The sequence below is a fragment of the Chenopodium album genome, chromosome 24 (genome assembly GCF_948465745.1).
Source record: "Chenopodium album chromosome 24, dcCheAlbu1.1, whole genome shotgun sequence".
NCBI lineage: Eukaryota > Viridiplantae > Streptophyta > Magnoliopsida > Caryophyllales > Amaranthaceae > Chenopodium > Chenopodium album.
Window position 1 is genome coordinate 21,452,254 of NC_137857.1, and position 15,744 is coordinate 21,467,997.

A 15,744-nucleotide genomic window follows, 5' to 3' on the forward strand; every position below is an offset into this window, starting at 1 on the left:
GTCGGAAATAAGCCGTTTTCTAGTAGTGTCCAAGACGGCTTGGATTTTTTTAGGGTTTGCCTTAATACCACGTTGATCAATCAAAAATCCGAGAAATTTTCCGGACTCAACACCAAAGACACATTTCTTTGGGTTTAACATCATCTTATGCTACCTGAGTTCGGTGAAGGTTTCTCGAAGTTATTTCAAATGGTCGTCCGGCTCTTTTGACTTGACAATCATTTCATCAATGTACGCCTCCATGTTCCGGCCGAGCTGATCTTTGAAGACTGTATTAACAAGTCGCTGAAAAGTAGCAAGGGCATTCTTGAGGCCGAATGGCATAACTTTGTAACAGTACTGCTCGGTCACAAATGCGGTTTTCTCTTGGTCTTCTTTCCATAGAGGAATTTGATGGAATCCGGAGTATGCATCCATGAAGCTCATTAGGGTATGCCTGGTCGTGGAATCAACCAGGCGGTCATCTTAGGCAAGGGAAACCTATCCTGAGGGCATGTCTTGTTCAAATTAGTATAATATACACACATCCTCCAAGTCCCATTCGACTTCTTCACAAGGACTACGTTAGCCACCCACTCAAGGAAGTAGCATTGTCAAATGAAACCGGCGTTCAACAGCTTTTTCACCTCTACTGCGGCCGCCTGATTCTACTCTTCTCCATGATTTCTTTTCTTATGGCGGACAGGTTTAACGACTGGATTCACAGCTAGCTTGTGCACGGCCAGGTCAGGGCTTATACCTTGTATTTCACTAACTTCAAACACAAACACATCTTTGAATTCTCTCAACAACTTAACTAACTCATCCCAAGCAGACCCATAGCTTAACAACCATGTCCCTTCCTTCCCCTTTTTGCTCAAAACAGACAAGTAAATTTATCTTCCCCACTAGGTTAATGACATTCCCCCCAAACCCGACCAAAGGGTGGGTGATGTCTTTAAGAGCATCTTCTGGGAACCTTAAATTCTTCAGGGCGGCGATGATATCGGACGAGCTGCCCGTGTCTATTAATATCCGGCTAACTTTCAAGTTGGCTATCTTCATGATGAACACCATAGGATCGTTGTGCAGGGCCTTGACCTCCCCCCCGGTCTACCTCGCTGACGGTTACTTCTGGGAAGGGCTCGGCCTTTATCACGTTCACCTGCATCACCTTTCCATAATTCCAGGCATCCTATTTAATTCCTTTCATGGTGGGCCACCTGAAGCAAAGCCGCCTGAAATCACGACCACAAAGCCAGAATCAGTGTTATTCCCATCGTCTTCCTGTTATTTTGTTTTTTCTTTTCGAACTTGTTGTCTGTCTGAGTAAAGGTGAACTTGGACTTTATCACATAAGAATTCAGCATGCCCTTCTCGGCTAACTTGTCCAACAACCTCTTTAGATTGATACAATCATTCGTGTCATGACCCACATCCTTGTGGTATTAACAGTATTTATTTTGTTCTTGTATTGGGCCGAGCCTCTCAGCGGCTGAGGCTTTTTAAACTCGAACTTATCCTTAATTTCCATCGGGATAGAGTAGCAATCCTTGTTGAACTCATACTGGGGCTCGTACATCTTGACCTTCTTTGACTTTGTCTGCTGGCCGTCAGCCACCCAGAATTCCTTCCTCTTGTTTCATTCTTTCTTTCTGTCGGTCGAGTCTTGCTGAGAAGGTTGCTTCTTCTAAGCCCCTTGGCCGACGCCTCTGATTTTGTAAGCAAACAAAAGTCCGCCGCTTCAATGTAGGCTTCGGTTTCCCGCAAAACACCTGCGTATGTTCGAACCTTTTTCCTTACTAAATCAAACTTAAAACCATTATGGCTTAATCCCCGAAGATATTCAGAGTAGGCTATTTCATCCGGCAGATTATGAATCTGGGCTTTTTCTTGGTTAAATCTCTAGACGTACGAATGTAGGCCCTCATTTTTTCCTTGCACAATTGTTACCATGTTGAGACTCGTTTTTCGAGGCCGTATGTTGTAAGTGAAATTTCCTAGGAATAGCAAACTGAGTGTAGTAAAGCAATTTATGCACCAGGCCTGAAGGCTGTTGAACCGCGCCACACCTTTTAAAGTGGCCAGGAAGCATTTGCACCAAGTAGCGTCATCTACGCCTTGTAAATACATCAGATTTCTATACAAAGTGATGTGCTCCTCAGAGTTGCCCGTGCCATCATAGGCGCCCTCAAGTACGCTCTTCACCTTTGCTGGATGAGGAGAGCTCAAAATATCTTGCTAAAACGGAGGCGGCTTGTCACCTAGAGTCATCAAACGCATCTGCCAGTCAATTGGCCGAGGATGCGCGACCGGTCCGGCCAGGTATGGCGCCTGGCCGAACGTCTGGCCATATGTTCCATACTACCCGAAGACATGGAGACACGGTGGCAGAATACCATTGAAACCCTGAGGAGACTGATACTGAAGTGGTTGAAGTACGAACAGCTTGACTCCTACTAAAGATCGTCGAACTGGTATGTTAGGAAAGAGAGTGGTTAGAGAATTCATCCGGGATTGTTGGGGTAGAGGCCGTCTCCGAGTAAGCGACACGTTCCTGTTGCTTGTGCCAAATGTAATCCCTTGCGTCCCTCTAGCGTCAAGACGGCTCAGGCTCTTCTCTTTGAGGTTGTTTGCCCCTCCCCCCAACCGACTGTGTTTTCGCCAACAAATTTGATAAGTTTATCCATGGCACCCTAGGAGACCTTCCATGCGGCAGGTGGAATGGGGTATTCCCAGCATCAGTTGCGTTGGTTGTTTTGTTCTGAGTCTTCTTTGGAGAACCTTCTCCCTCTCTCCTAGGCGGCTGGTTAGAGGTAGAAGCTTTGTTGCTCTCAAACTCCTTTCGAAGTTTGTTGAGTGCGGCCTGCAAGGAGGCTGCGGTGACAGGAGTATCCTCGGCCTCTTGGAATGAGGCGGTCAAAGGATCGCTGAAGTGTATTGTAGCGACTATATCCTCTACATGGTCGTCCTGACCAGGGCCAGGGCCAACATTGGGTGTCTGACCATCTATTGCCATAACGGACGAGTGTCCCCACAGACGGTGCCATATGTTTTGTGTGATTTTTGGAATCCCTCGGACACTGGTCACGCTCTTCAGGCAAGTAGACTTGAATATTCTTTTACCAGAATATTCGCCTCCGACGATCAAGTTAGTGATCGGAACCGGAAAAACTAGAGAGAGAGTAGAGAGAATTTGGAGCTCTTTTAATGCTCTATTTAATGTAATGTCACAATCCACCCCTCCCATCATAAATCATTAAGGTATTTATAGGGGTGGGAATGTGTGCCCCTTTGGGGTTTGTACACTAAATTTCCGTGCTTTGATTGGCTGCGTAATCAGGAGATGACATGTGTTGGATAGGGGGCGCCGCTTTGCGGCTTTCAACAGCTTTCTCGGGATTTGGCCTCTGATGTAAGAAAGACCCTTTTTATGCTTATTTCAGGTGCTCTTTTTGAGCTAAGACACGCGTCATCTTCCCATAAGGACACGTATCGCCCTTTGATTGGGCCACATGTCACTACAAGATTGGACCGCGTGTCAGGGGTATTTTTACCCTAAACATCCTCCATCAAATAATTTGCGCTAAAACAAATAGGAAAATGCAATATAGATTGTTTCACAATATTCCATTAAAGTCCCAAATATTCATCAAATAATAGTTTAATTTGTGTATACTAAGTAAAATCTTTGTTAACAATGACTTTTCTCTTAACTATCTTAAAGATAAAATTAAAGACATGAAATGAATAACAATTAACAATGGCTAATAGTAACGACGATTAAAGGGAAGATATCGAACATGCACACAATAATCATATGTGGCATGAGATCGTTACTCGTATAATATTAATAGTTGTGATCTTAATTCTCAAAGAGACACAAAAATAACACACGAATTGACAAAATTATCATAAGCAACAAATTAAAGTGTACAATTACATTAGTTTTATCAACTAATCAAAATCTGAGTGAAACATAAATAAAAGCTTACCACAAACGTTTAATTATAATTAATTTGCCACCAAAAGACCGGTGATAATTGTGAAAAGTATATCAACCAATCGATATACTCACGATAAACAATGTAAAAAGCACAAAATTAGTGTTATGCCTAGTTTTATCATATACACTCACGGGAAAAACAAAACAACAAGTGCCATGGGAAACTATAATTATCTATAACCCTTATAAAAGCCCCAACCACCCTTACTGTAGCAACTTTACTGTTCCTTATGAACAGAAGATTGACGATTCTACCCTCCCCTGCCCTTAGCACCCTTCCTTGATTAACCAAAATGACAGGGGTGGTTTGGTCTTCTCGCTTTGCCATTCTAGATGTTCTTAGTGGGCTGACGCGTGGCCATTTCCCCATTTTGGTTAGCATTCTTTTCACTCATCCTCTCTCCTTTCAGGCTTTCATTCACTTTCTCTCTCCTCAATTGAATCCGTATTTCAGTTATTTGTTTGATCGTGATTGAGTTTAGATCATTAGGGTTTCAATTAATTGTGAAATTCGGGTTTATTTCTTGGTTGTGAGGATAGATCATTGAGAATTTAGGGTTTGTTCTTGGGAATTTGGGTGAAATTTTGAGAGAATTTTGTTGAGTGAATAAGGATGGGGAGTACAGAAGGATTGGTGAAGCAACATGGAGTGACGAAGCCGATTTCTATGGCGGGACCTTCTGCTGTTGATTTGCAGAAGACTTGGGAATTGGAGAAGGTTTGTTGATTTGATTCTTGAATTTTTAGTTTTAATTAGGGGTTCTTGTTTATGGTAATTGATTGTTATTGATCGCTCGTTTTGGATTTTTGGTTAATTCTGTTTTGTATGAAAGCGATGACGATGCAACGATGAGGGAAGCGGTTTTGGCATTCTTTTCACTTTAACGCTTATCGAGCTCTTCTCTTTCATACCTCATCTACTTCCGCCATTGTTGAATAAGCTTCCAGAAAAGAGTATAACTTCTCATATCTTTTTTTATATATATAATTTTGTTGTTGTTTCTATTTTATTTTATTTTTTTAAAATGTTTGTGTTTTGTGTTGAGTTAGTAGGAAATGATCTGACATTTGGTAGATGAATTCTTCAAATTTGAAGTTGATTGTGTGTCGATGATCTGTGTGTATCATTGGAGCTCATCGTTTTGAGATCAAGCCTGAGTAGTTCAATTTGAATTCTAACAACAATGTTTTGGAGTTTTTATAAAAAAAAATAAAATTGGAAAGTCAGCTGTATTAATGCTCACATTTACTGTTTTTTGGGACTGGTCACTACTCACTATCTTACTGCTGCTGCAATTCTGGGTATTGAAGTGTTTGGGCTCAGAATTCTACCTTCCTCAGGTTGAATTTTATGCTTTTTTTTTTGTTGATTTTGGTGGGTTTTTAGGATTTAATTGGGGTTTATGTGGGTATGAATGTTCTTTTTTTAAAATTTTTTTTATTCATCTGACGTTTTAAATTTATGGGTCATTTTGTTTTTTTGATAATTTTGATGGTTTTGCTTTGATTTTCATGATAATTTTCTGGGTCAGTTTGTTTGTAAGATAAATGTGATGGGCTTTACATTTTAATTTGTAAGATAGTGCTTATCCAAGAACTGATATTGCTAGAATGATCGACACTATATACTACATTATAATTTGTAAGGGGACCATTTAGAGGAAAAGAAAATGGAATCAAATCAATGTGAAATTTGATTATTTTGCAGAATTGGGTTTTGAAGGAAGTAAGGAGGAGATGTCAACTGTATATGATCAAGAAAATCTTGATAGAATAAAAGGATTCTGCTATTAAGATGAGTAGATGACTCTTTGTTCTGGCACTCATACCGGGACCCTTCTTTTTTCCTTCAATATGTAGGGCTTGAAAAGCTATTGCTGGATGGTATTAATCCAGTTTGTAAGGATGTTATAATGCCATCCTCCTCACCCATTTGATATCTAATAGTGTGTAGTACAGTTCATGTATTGCATAATTGTTCCTTTAGCACTTATATACTTGTGGTTGCTATTCCTTGTCGTTCCTTTTCATATTGTTTATTGATACTTACAAGTCAAGTTAATCACTTTGCAGGCCCATGCACGAGATCACCTTTTCCACAAATGACAAACCAAAACTTCTTAGTCAGGTTGGTGTTTCACGTGTTTAATTACATTGCCATAAGATAATTGAGTAACACAATGAGACATTATCATAGAACTAATATTATATTATCCATAAAAACATATGGTGTTGTTAGATAATTATTTTTGTTTTGTTTTGTGATCTCAATAACTATGGCAGGTGTGATTTTTTCCTTCTAGGCTTATACTATGGAATATGTTTCTCAAAATTTATGTTTGTCTGTTATTTGGTGTTCTAATCATTGCAGTTAACATCCCCACTAGCCGATGTTGGGTTGAATATTCAGGAAGCATATGCCTTTTCTACCACAGATGGTTACTCTTTAGATGTTTTTGTTGTTGGTGGTTGGCCGTATGAGGTACTTTCATTTATATCTTTATATTGGCCTTGATTATGGACATTTTAGTCATCTTTTTTTATCACTTTTTGAAGAGGGGGTGGGGAGGGAGCTATTGTGTTGTCTTGTATGTGAATCCTTGATTAGTGTGCTTGTAAAATTTTTATATGGACAATAGTTGTGACTTTATGTGTGAAATTCATGGTGGGATTCTTATTCTGTAACTTATCTTTGTATTGATCATTGTTATATTTTGGTTTAAAAAGATAAAATCTATGTGAAAAGTCTAAAATAAAGTGAGATCCTCCACTAACAATGTTTGTATCAATTTACATGTGTCTATGTGAAATTGTGAATGACATAAAATGAGATTCTTTTGATTGAAAGAGAATGTAATGTGATGGATGCAACATGCAATGTAATAGGACATTTTTTTGATAGTTAGTATAGATATGTTTAGTTTGCTATCTTAAAAGCTTACTGTTAGTTCAAAAAATAAAAACTCTTAAAAGTGATTGTTATTTCATTATGGCTCTACAATAAAAATAGTCACCGTAGTGCACAAGGCTCTTAAAAGTGATTATGTTTTTAGAGTTTCAAGGGTAGATTTTTGGAATTTGGAGTGCTTGCTCCATTAATCTTGTTAGGAATCAGTCAACCAATCAAAGTCTTAATCCCATAAGTGGGGTCGACTGAATGAACCAAAAGTGATTATTACGTGTAGTTATCGACAAGGATCTTCCTTCACCATCCCTTACTATCCAATGCCTTATCCTCATGCAAATCTATATACTTCATATCCTTCCTAAATCCTAATTCCTTGATTATGCTGACATCATTTATAGTCATCTTTCTTTATCACATTTATCACTTATTGTCAATTAGTTGACATAATTGTATGAATGCCCTAGACTTGCTGAATTTGTAATATAAACGAGGTTGTTGTGATCATGTTGAGTGAGGCAATTTAAATCATTATGTATGTATTTTTAGTCCGATAGGAATGGAAATATACTTAGATTATACTATTTGCATAGTAATGACATATAACTCAGACAATTAAGCCTTTACTGTCTTTTGAAGTACTTGAACATGAGATTGTGGTTGCATCTATAATCCTTATATTTTTGGATTTGTGCTGTTCTTTGATTTTGGAATTGTTTTTTCAATTTTGGAACCAAGGGAGTAGAAAATTTAGTTTTTGTGAAACAAACTAGGTATGATTCTCTTGTAGTGAAGTATAAGTTTAGCTTAGCTTGTGTTTATTAATTTAATATTCTGTGAATTCACGGTAACTTTTGTTAAGTGGCTGCAAATAATGGATGATTACAGAACAATATCAATTATTTGTTCATTGTTGGTGTAGACAAGCCTGACAAATGCTTGAGCCATTTGAAGGCAAATTTTATATATGTACTGATATTTGTCACTAGATGCAAAAATTAATTGAAGTGAATAAGCCTCTAAAGACACCATTTGGAAGGTTGTTGAAGTTAGCTGCCCATGCATTACCAGAGGTATGCCTTCTTTCTTGCGTTAACCACTTAGTTAAGTGTTTGTATCTATGCGAGTATGTGCATTTTCTATCCAGTCTTTAGTGTTAAATGTTCATATCCTTCACAATTTGTAGGGACAGAGTAAGCCGGAACTGAAAGGGCGGTGGGAAGATCCTTATGATCGCACTTCCAACTGTAAGCCATGTGCTTTTTAAGACGTGTTTGATGTTCATTATTGGCGAAAATTCTATTAATTAGGAACCTTGCTTAGCTTTGTCCTCCTTGACCAATAGTGACGTGATCACCCATAAGCTTATCACTATGAAAAAATGTCACTAAATCGATACTTTATGTGATTAGTCTGAATTTCTTCTGGGAAATGGTAGTAATAAAAAGTATTTTAAGATGATTTAGTACTCTCTGCACTAATTCTTTTGGTTAATTCCAGTGTGGGTACATGTGGGCTTTAAACAGTATCTGTGGATTATGAGCTGCTGCTTTCTGTATTTATGCTTTTCTCATTTTTGTAGAAGTTTTGCTACTTTGTATTTTGATTGAACACAATCAATGCTCACGGGCCATCAAAATAAATACTCTGTTCTGAATTTGTGTTTTTTTTCCTTTCTAGAATTATGTACAAAATTGGAAGGATGAGTTTGGCTACATTTTAACTTACATTTTGAAGCAAAGTAAAGTAAAAATATTCAGGCATGAGATTTGATCCTGAGGCAAGGACAGCTGATTTCGACAGGTAAGCTGAAATTGAAAATGATCATAATTCGTATTTTTGGTCTGCTAAATGCTTTGTTAAATTTCAGAGCAAAAGAGGAGATCGCGGAGGAGGAACGAGTTCAAGCTCTTCACCCTCTAATGGAGTGTGCAATGTAGATTTTCAGGTTTTGAGTTTGATTTATGTGGAAACCATCCGTTTACCTGTTAAACAATTGTTTACCTTGTAATTCATATTATAAATACATAATTTTCTGTAGCTTTCAAGTAATTACAAGTTTTTCTGGCAGTTGAATGACCAATGAGTACTTTTCTCAATTTCTTGGAGTATGACCCAAATTGGAGGCCTGCCATTGACGAGGAAGGAGGTGAGAATGATACATTGATTGCGTCGGACTTCAATGGAGTGCAAACTGTTCAATCTTATTAAAGTTCAGGTTTGTTGAAAGTGTAACCTGCGTGCTAAAACCCCCTCGCTGCCATAACTGCTCTGTTTATGACTGTTGTATTTGTGTTAATGTTATTTCTTTGATGGACACTTGCCACCTGGTTATAGTCTTAACATGCTGCTAAATTTTGTTTTAGGTGGGAGGTGTGGTAAATCGTGTCGGGGCACTAAGTTATGGCTTTGTTAAATTTGTATGGGTTGTTAATTGTGTATGGGTCGTTAATTGTGTTGGAAATTAATAATTGTGGTTTACCTTTTGATTTCTATTAATAACTGCCATTTTTTTAAGTGAAGAACTGAAGGCCACTATCTTTTTAATTTTTATTTATTTTTATCTTTTGTTCATTTGATGGTGCAATTTGAACTTTCCTGGTTAATACAAACATAAAACACAATCAACTCATTTATGCATTTCCGTAATGTGGTATTTTAATTAGGTTCAAATGTATTGTGGCTCTTATCATTGAAAAGCCTTTTCAGGTTTTCTTCATTTTTTTTTATCTTTGTCAGAACCTATTATTAGCCTAAATTCTACTTCTTACCTTTTGTGTTTAAGTAGTAAGTATGGTATTGAGCTTATAATCTGACATTTTTTTTTTAAATCCGTCTTCCAGGAAAGTGCTCTTGCAGATTTGCCCCCAACTCATTCCATCAGATTGGGTCTTGTTCTCAACTTCTTAGTGTTTTACTATGAGATACTCAATTCTGCTTTTTGTCAGTTGTAGAAGTGGAAGTGCCTGATAAACAGAATGTTATATGATGATTGATGAAGATGCTTTTCTCCTACTCCCTTTCTAACTGTTAATTGCATCATTGGCAGCAGTTTCTGCTATTCTGATGTAAAGCTTGTTTTTTTTTTCTTATTTGTATGAAAGCTGTATTTGATAATATGGAGGAACATGCCATAGCTCTCACGACTTGAAAAATAGGCTAATGTATTGCATTCTATAGTTGTATACATGCACTTGCATAGTTGTCGACTTGATTAATTGAGATTTTTGAATGTAAATATCTCTATGAAATTAATTTTGTTGCTAGCCGGGTCACCAAATGGGATTGCATATTATAATGATTTGATATTTTGATAAATGAATTGAGAACCTTGAATGTATTTCCAGTATTTTTAGCTTATAGCTTGTGTGTATGCTTGTTAATATTAATCAATTTTATTCTTAGATATTTTAATTTGACAGTTTCCATGTGGTAGTGTATGTAATAATAATTCACTAAATTTTATAGATATTGACAAGCAGAAGAAGCCATAGCAAATTAAGGAGGCAGAGTGGTGGAATATTTTTTGGAGCATATCTTGGGGAAATTTAAGTCGAAATGCGTGGGTCTTTGATGGTCGGAAGAGGGATATGTGGATATAATTCAGAAGGCCTTGGAATCGTTGGGGAGTATGATTTTCTATGAGCTTAAGTGACGTGGGTGGAAGTCCAGAGCAACTTCCCTCGGCTTGAAAGGCGCCAGTAGAGAGAGTTCTGATGTTTATGTCTTAGACAGCAGACATTGGGATGCGAGCAGTCATTCGGGATTGTTCAGGGGATGTTGTCGTTGCCAATTGTGCAGTTAGTATGGGTAACTTTGAAGTTGTCATTGGTGAAACATTGGCTATAATTAAGTTATTAAGGCATGCGTTCATTGTATCCATGAAAGTTGAGTTTTGGAACTTTGAGTTGGATACGGGCAATATCAGCTTTTTTCATGATTTAAAGAATGGTAAAACTCCACCATCAGCTTTTGGAAGCATTGTTAAAAACATCCTCTACTTAGCTAGACTTTGCCATTTTGTTTCTTTTTCTTTTGTTAAATATAAAGGCAATGTAGTGGCACATTGTCTAGCCAAATTAAGTAGTACTATTACCGAGACTCAAGTGTGGCTTGAGGAATATCCTCATGAAATACATGGAAGGTTTGTAGTGACATTATATGGTCTTGATGGGAGAATACCTGAAATCTTATAAACAGGGGAAGGCATGGCTCGATCCTCATGCTAAAATTAAAGATTACAAGATAATCGTCATTTGTTGAATTTTAATGTGCATGACATTTTTGTCAGATTGTATTAGAAAAGAAAATTGTAATGCATATAATCCCTTTGGAGAGAGAGAGAAGATGGTCATTTAATTGTCAATTTTATAATCATCATTTGTTAAGAGGGAGAGAGAGAGAGGATGGTCATTTAATTGTCAATTTTATATACTCAAACTCAATTTTATAGGTTATGGAAAATCAAATTATTAATAACACGTTTAGAACAAAAAATTCCCCCACAAGGCTGAAACGTGCTAGATTTTTATGTAATTTTTTTTAGTTTGCATTATCATACTAGAGAGGGAGACCTACTTTATATAAGTTATGAAGCCACAAAGAGATGGAGAGAGACTGAGAAAGAGAAAGAGATTTGGAAAATAGGATATTACTTTTTAGAATTTAATTAAGGAGGTGAGAATAGTTTTAAGAAACTTTCTAAAATGCTCGAAATCATAAAACAAGAGTGAAAGAAACAAAATGAGCAAGAAGCGGGGAGGGAGAGTAGATTTCAACAATTAGATTCGGTGAAACTTCTTTCAATAATATATCAACGTTATTAATTAACCAAAGTGGTTTTGTGGCAATTATGAGAAAGTTAACTGATTAGTAGCACCTTTAGAATAATTTATTATTATTATGGTAGAATTGTGCTAGATTCATGAGCAAGTGCTTTTTTATATTTATACAACCATCCATGGTAATAGATAGTTTTAGAGATAAGGGTGGGAGGTAATATATAGTTTTAGAGAGATAGGGTGGAAGAGAGAGGGAGAAAGAGAGATATGGGGAGAAGAAGGGGAAGAGGAAAAGAAGGGGAAGAGAGAGAGAGGGGGGGAACGGGACAAAGAAGAGTCAGAAAAGAGAAAAGGGGATAGGAGAGAGAAATGGGCCAAAGAAGAGAGGGATTCAAAAAGTGACAAAGGGCAAGTTGAAAAGACGAGAAGGCATACTTGGAAATGAGAGGGATTAGGACTTATGAGAGAGAGAGAATGAGAGAGGACCAGGGAAGAGGACTGAGAAGATAAAGAGAGAAAGAAGGGCTTGGAGTGGAATAAAGAAATGAAAAAATAGAGATAAAAAGGGCCAAAGGAAAGAAATAAGGGAAACAAAAGAAAGAATAGAAAAATAAAGATATAGAAAGGGGCTGGGGGATAGATAGATAGATAGAGTAATATATAGAGAGATGGGTAGGGAGAGAGAGAAGGGCCAAGAGAGAAGGAGATAGAGGGCAACCGGAAGAAAGAAGGAGATATAGAGAAGCGAGTGGCTGAGGCCAAAGAGAAAAAGAAAAGAGGAAGGGCCGAGGGGAGAGGGAGTAAGTGCAGTCTATAATTTTTAATGTCTTGTATAGAATGGAAGTGGGACAAGAAGGAATAGGAAAGAAAAAAAGAAAAAGAGAGGAATGAGCAAGAGAGGAGTAGGTATGACCTATAAATTTTAAAACCAAAAGAGGGAGCAGGGAGACAAAGTCCGGGGGGGTGTATATATATATATATATATATATATATATATATATATATATATATATATATATACATATGTAATATATATATATATATATATATATATATATATATATATATGTGTATATACATATGTATATATATATGTATGTATATATATGTGTGTGTATATATATATATATATATATATATATATATATATATATATATATATATATAGAGAGAGAGAGAGAGAGAGAAAGAGAGAGAGAGAGAGAGAGAGAGAGAGAGAGAGAGAGAGAAGGTAAGAAGCACTTTAAGAGACCATTATTCTTATTATTGTTTAATTGTCAAAGAGACTTAGAAGCTGTAGATTGAGGGAAATGGAGACAAATTAGGAATGTGACGTGAAGAAAGAAAAATGGCGAGGAGCTTCAAGATAGGAGAAAGAGATGAACTCTTTATAAGACCACCGTTACTATGTAATCAATGAGTAGATGCTATAAATAATGCTTTTCAAAAATATTTTAGATTTTGTAGAACAATATAAGTCAAATATTAAAATGTAAAGGAAGATTAACTTTGTAAATTTAGCTAGCTTAGATCATTAGATAAAAGAGCTTGTGTTTTATACACTAGCAAATTAATGCAGCAAGCCAACAACTTTTAATATTCCTAACATAGTTTATATTACATTCCAATTTTTATCGAGATATCATTTTTGGTGAGATCACGTTAAATCAGATTAAATTGCGACTAAGTCAATGTTAGATACTATCGAAATTCTAATTATAATTCATAATAACTATTTTAATTCGTTAAAACAAAGTTCTTAAATTCGATTCTAATTCATTATAACTATTTTTGGCACAACGCGTTTAACAACCCATTAAATTTCGAATAAATAAATAGACAATGACTTGTACCAATTTTGAAATCGTGATTAAATTTTTGAAATTATTTTACTAATCAATACACATATATTACATTAATTCATTAACAAAACACTCTATTCCATCAAATTTCATCTTTATTCAATACTAACAGATATACGCCATATACTTGACTCTGTTACCAAAACAACATTAAAACTAATCTACACATGCAACGACTAATTACACAATAATCACTGAGCATCGATCACCAAATTGGGGGACCACGCGTGTGGCGCACGGGCCAACAACTAGTCAATATAAAATATGGGGAGACAAGACTCATGGATTCATGGTGCACATACTAGTAGATGATGATATCAATAATTGGCAATGATTTAACATTGCTATAGTAATCGAAATATAGTCGACAAATAATTAAAAAAATATTAGTAAATAAATTTGATCACATCATCTAAACTGATAAATTTATTTGTGTACCTTCAAGAAAATATACATTGATAGATTCAGCCTATTAGATCTGATTGGAGCAAAGGTTACGGTTGATTAATCTTAATCAGAGTATCATGGTAATTCCATTAGCTCAGTTGGTTAGAGTTTGGTGATGATAACGTGTTATAAAACTAATGGTATAAAGAGAGTGTAAGGGAGAAATTATAAAAGAATATTAGGAGAAGATATTGTATATTATTCTTATTTATTTTCTAAACACCTTAAGAGCCTGATTAATTATGTCGAGTGAAAGCGAGCGTGAGAAATCTCTCTTGAGTGAGGAAAATGTCCTTCTTCAAAGGTCCAACAAAAAATACAAGCGCAATCAACCAGATTCGAGAACTCAATCAAATGATATCTCCATGGAGGAAATCTCATTTGTGGCTGAAACTGTGATAAGTGACTTTTATGTCACTTTTAGAGTGTTTATTGAGTCGTATTCCGGCTTATTTTTCAATAATTTCACCCTTTTTATCCTTTATTTCTATTATTTTATTATTCTCGTCTTTTATCTTTATTTTGTGTGTTTTTGCCCTTTTATTAGTTTTTAGTTTATTTTTGTAGTTTTAGTTAATAATTTCCCGCTTCTCTCATTTTTTTATTTTCTTTTAGTTTCTAGTTTGTTTTATTTTATTTTATTTTATTTTATTTCATTTTATTTTATTATTTCTTTAGTTTTAGCATTTTATTTTATTTTATTTTACTTTTTTTATCTCATTTTATTTTACTTTATTTTTCTTATTTTATTTTATTTTATTTTATCATCCCGATTCTCCCTCGTGTTTGTTTTTGGTTGTAGGTGTGTTCGGGTCGATAATCAAGTTTCAAGTTTGGGTCAAGTTCGGAATCTCAAATTGAGCCAAACAACATTCTTACAAGGTGCTGCCCCTAACCTCATGTTGTTTGCATTCATTGGAACGTTCGGGTCGAGACTTGGTTATAATCAAAGTCATGTTCGAAAGTCCAAGGTCAAATATTCTAATGAGCAAAGTCAAACTCCCTCACTCCCTTGCCAAATTGCAAAGCTGCTCAATTGCCCACCTCTTATCCTTCACCGCACAACCACCTAATCTTACACCACATCACCAACAGCAACAAACACAACACTTCCCCTGCTCCCAGCTCTTCACGCAACCACCACCAGCCACAACAACAACAACAATAACAGCAACCAGCAATAACAACTCCCCTGCTCCAACCTCCAATCAGCCACGCAACATCCCTCACATCACCACTCTCACCAGCCACCCAAAACCACTAGCAGCGCACCACCACAGCCCAAACCAGCCACGCAATCCCACACCTCAATTCCACCACCAACACCACCGCAGCCACTTCCACTCACACGCATATCAGCACCACTTGCGCACTTCGCAACCCAAAACAGCAGCCACAGCAGCCACCAATTAAAGTCGTTCCAAGCAACCACTTTCGAACCTCAATTCGCCAACAATTAGCAGCAAACAGCAACCCTGACCACCGCGGGCGCGGCTGCTGCTGCCGCGGGTGTGGCCTTGGGTCCTTCCAGCCTTCTCCAAGTTTCGGTAGATGCCGAAGAGATGCCTAGCCGCGGCCGCTCCTTCATGGGTCTTGATTTTCTTAATTATCACGTGATTTGCTCGTGAATGGAGGTTCTTATTGAAATTGAACATCCATGATTAACGATCAATTGGAGATTTGATGGTGATGATGCCGTTTGATGGTGATGATGCGTGTTGGAGTTGAGGATGAGATGAGAGCAGCCACGAAATGGTGGAATGT

General features: G+C 36.8%; 1 protein-coding gene across 5 annotated transcripts; it reads left to right on the top strand.

Moving 5' to 3' along the window:
- The first annotated feature begins 4,371 nt into the window (after positions 1-4,371).
- Positions 4,372-11,124, top strand: LOC145611338 (serine/threonine-protein kinase STY46-like). Of its 5 annotated transcripts, none has more exons than XR_014106356.1 (10): positions 4,372-4,703; positions 4,819-4,939; positions 6,059-6,113; positions 6,357-7,963; positions 8,077-8,137; positions 8,571-8,693; positions 8,761-8,838; positions 8,962-9,108; positions 9,734-9,779; positions 10,359-11,124. XR_014106356.1 is itself a non-coding variant. In XM_081666656.1 (10 exons), coding segments are annotated over exons 3-7 (309 nt in total). In that variant the 5' UTR covers positions 4,372-4,703; positions 4,819-4,939; positions 6,059-6,062; the 3' UTR covers positions 8,573-8,693; positions 8,761-8,838; positions 8,962-9,108; positions 9,734-10,067. The 5 variants fall into 5 exon arrangements, 2 of the variants coding, with proteins under 2 accessions (XP_081522782.1, XP_081522783.1); XR_014106355.1 differs by lacking the exon at positions 10,359-11,124 and having other exon boundaries at positions 6,357-6,467; positions 7,899-7,963; positions 9,734-10,067; XM_081666656.1 differs by lacking the exon at positions 10,359-11,124 and having other exon boundaries at positions 6,357-6,467; positions 7,880-7,963; positions 9,734-10,067.
- The last annotated feature ends 4,620 nt before the right edge of the window (positions 11,125-15,744 follow it).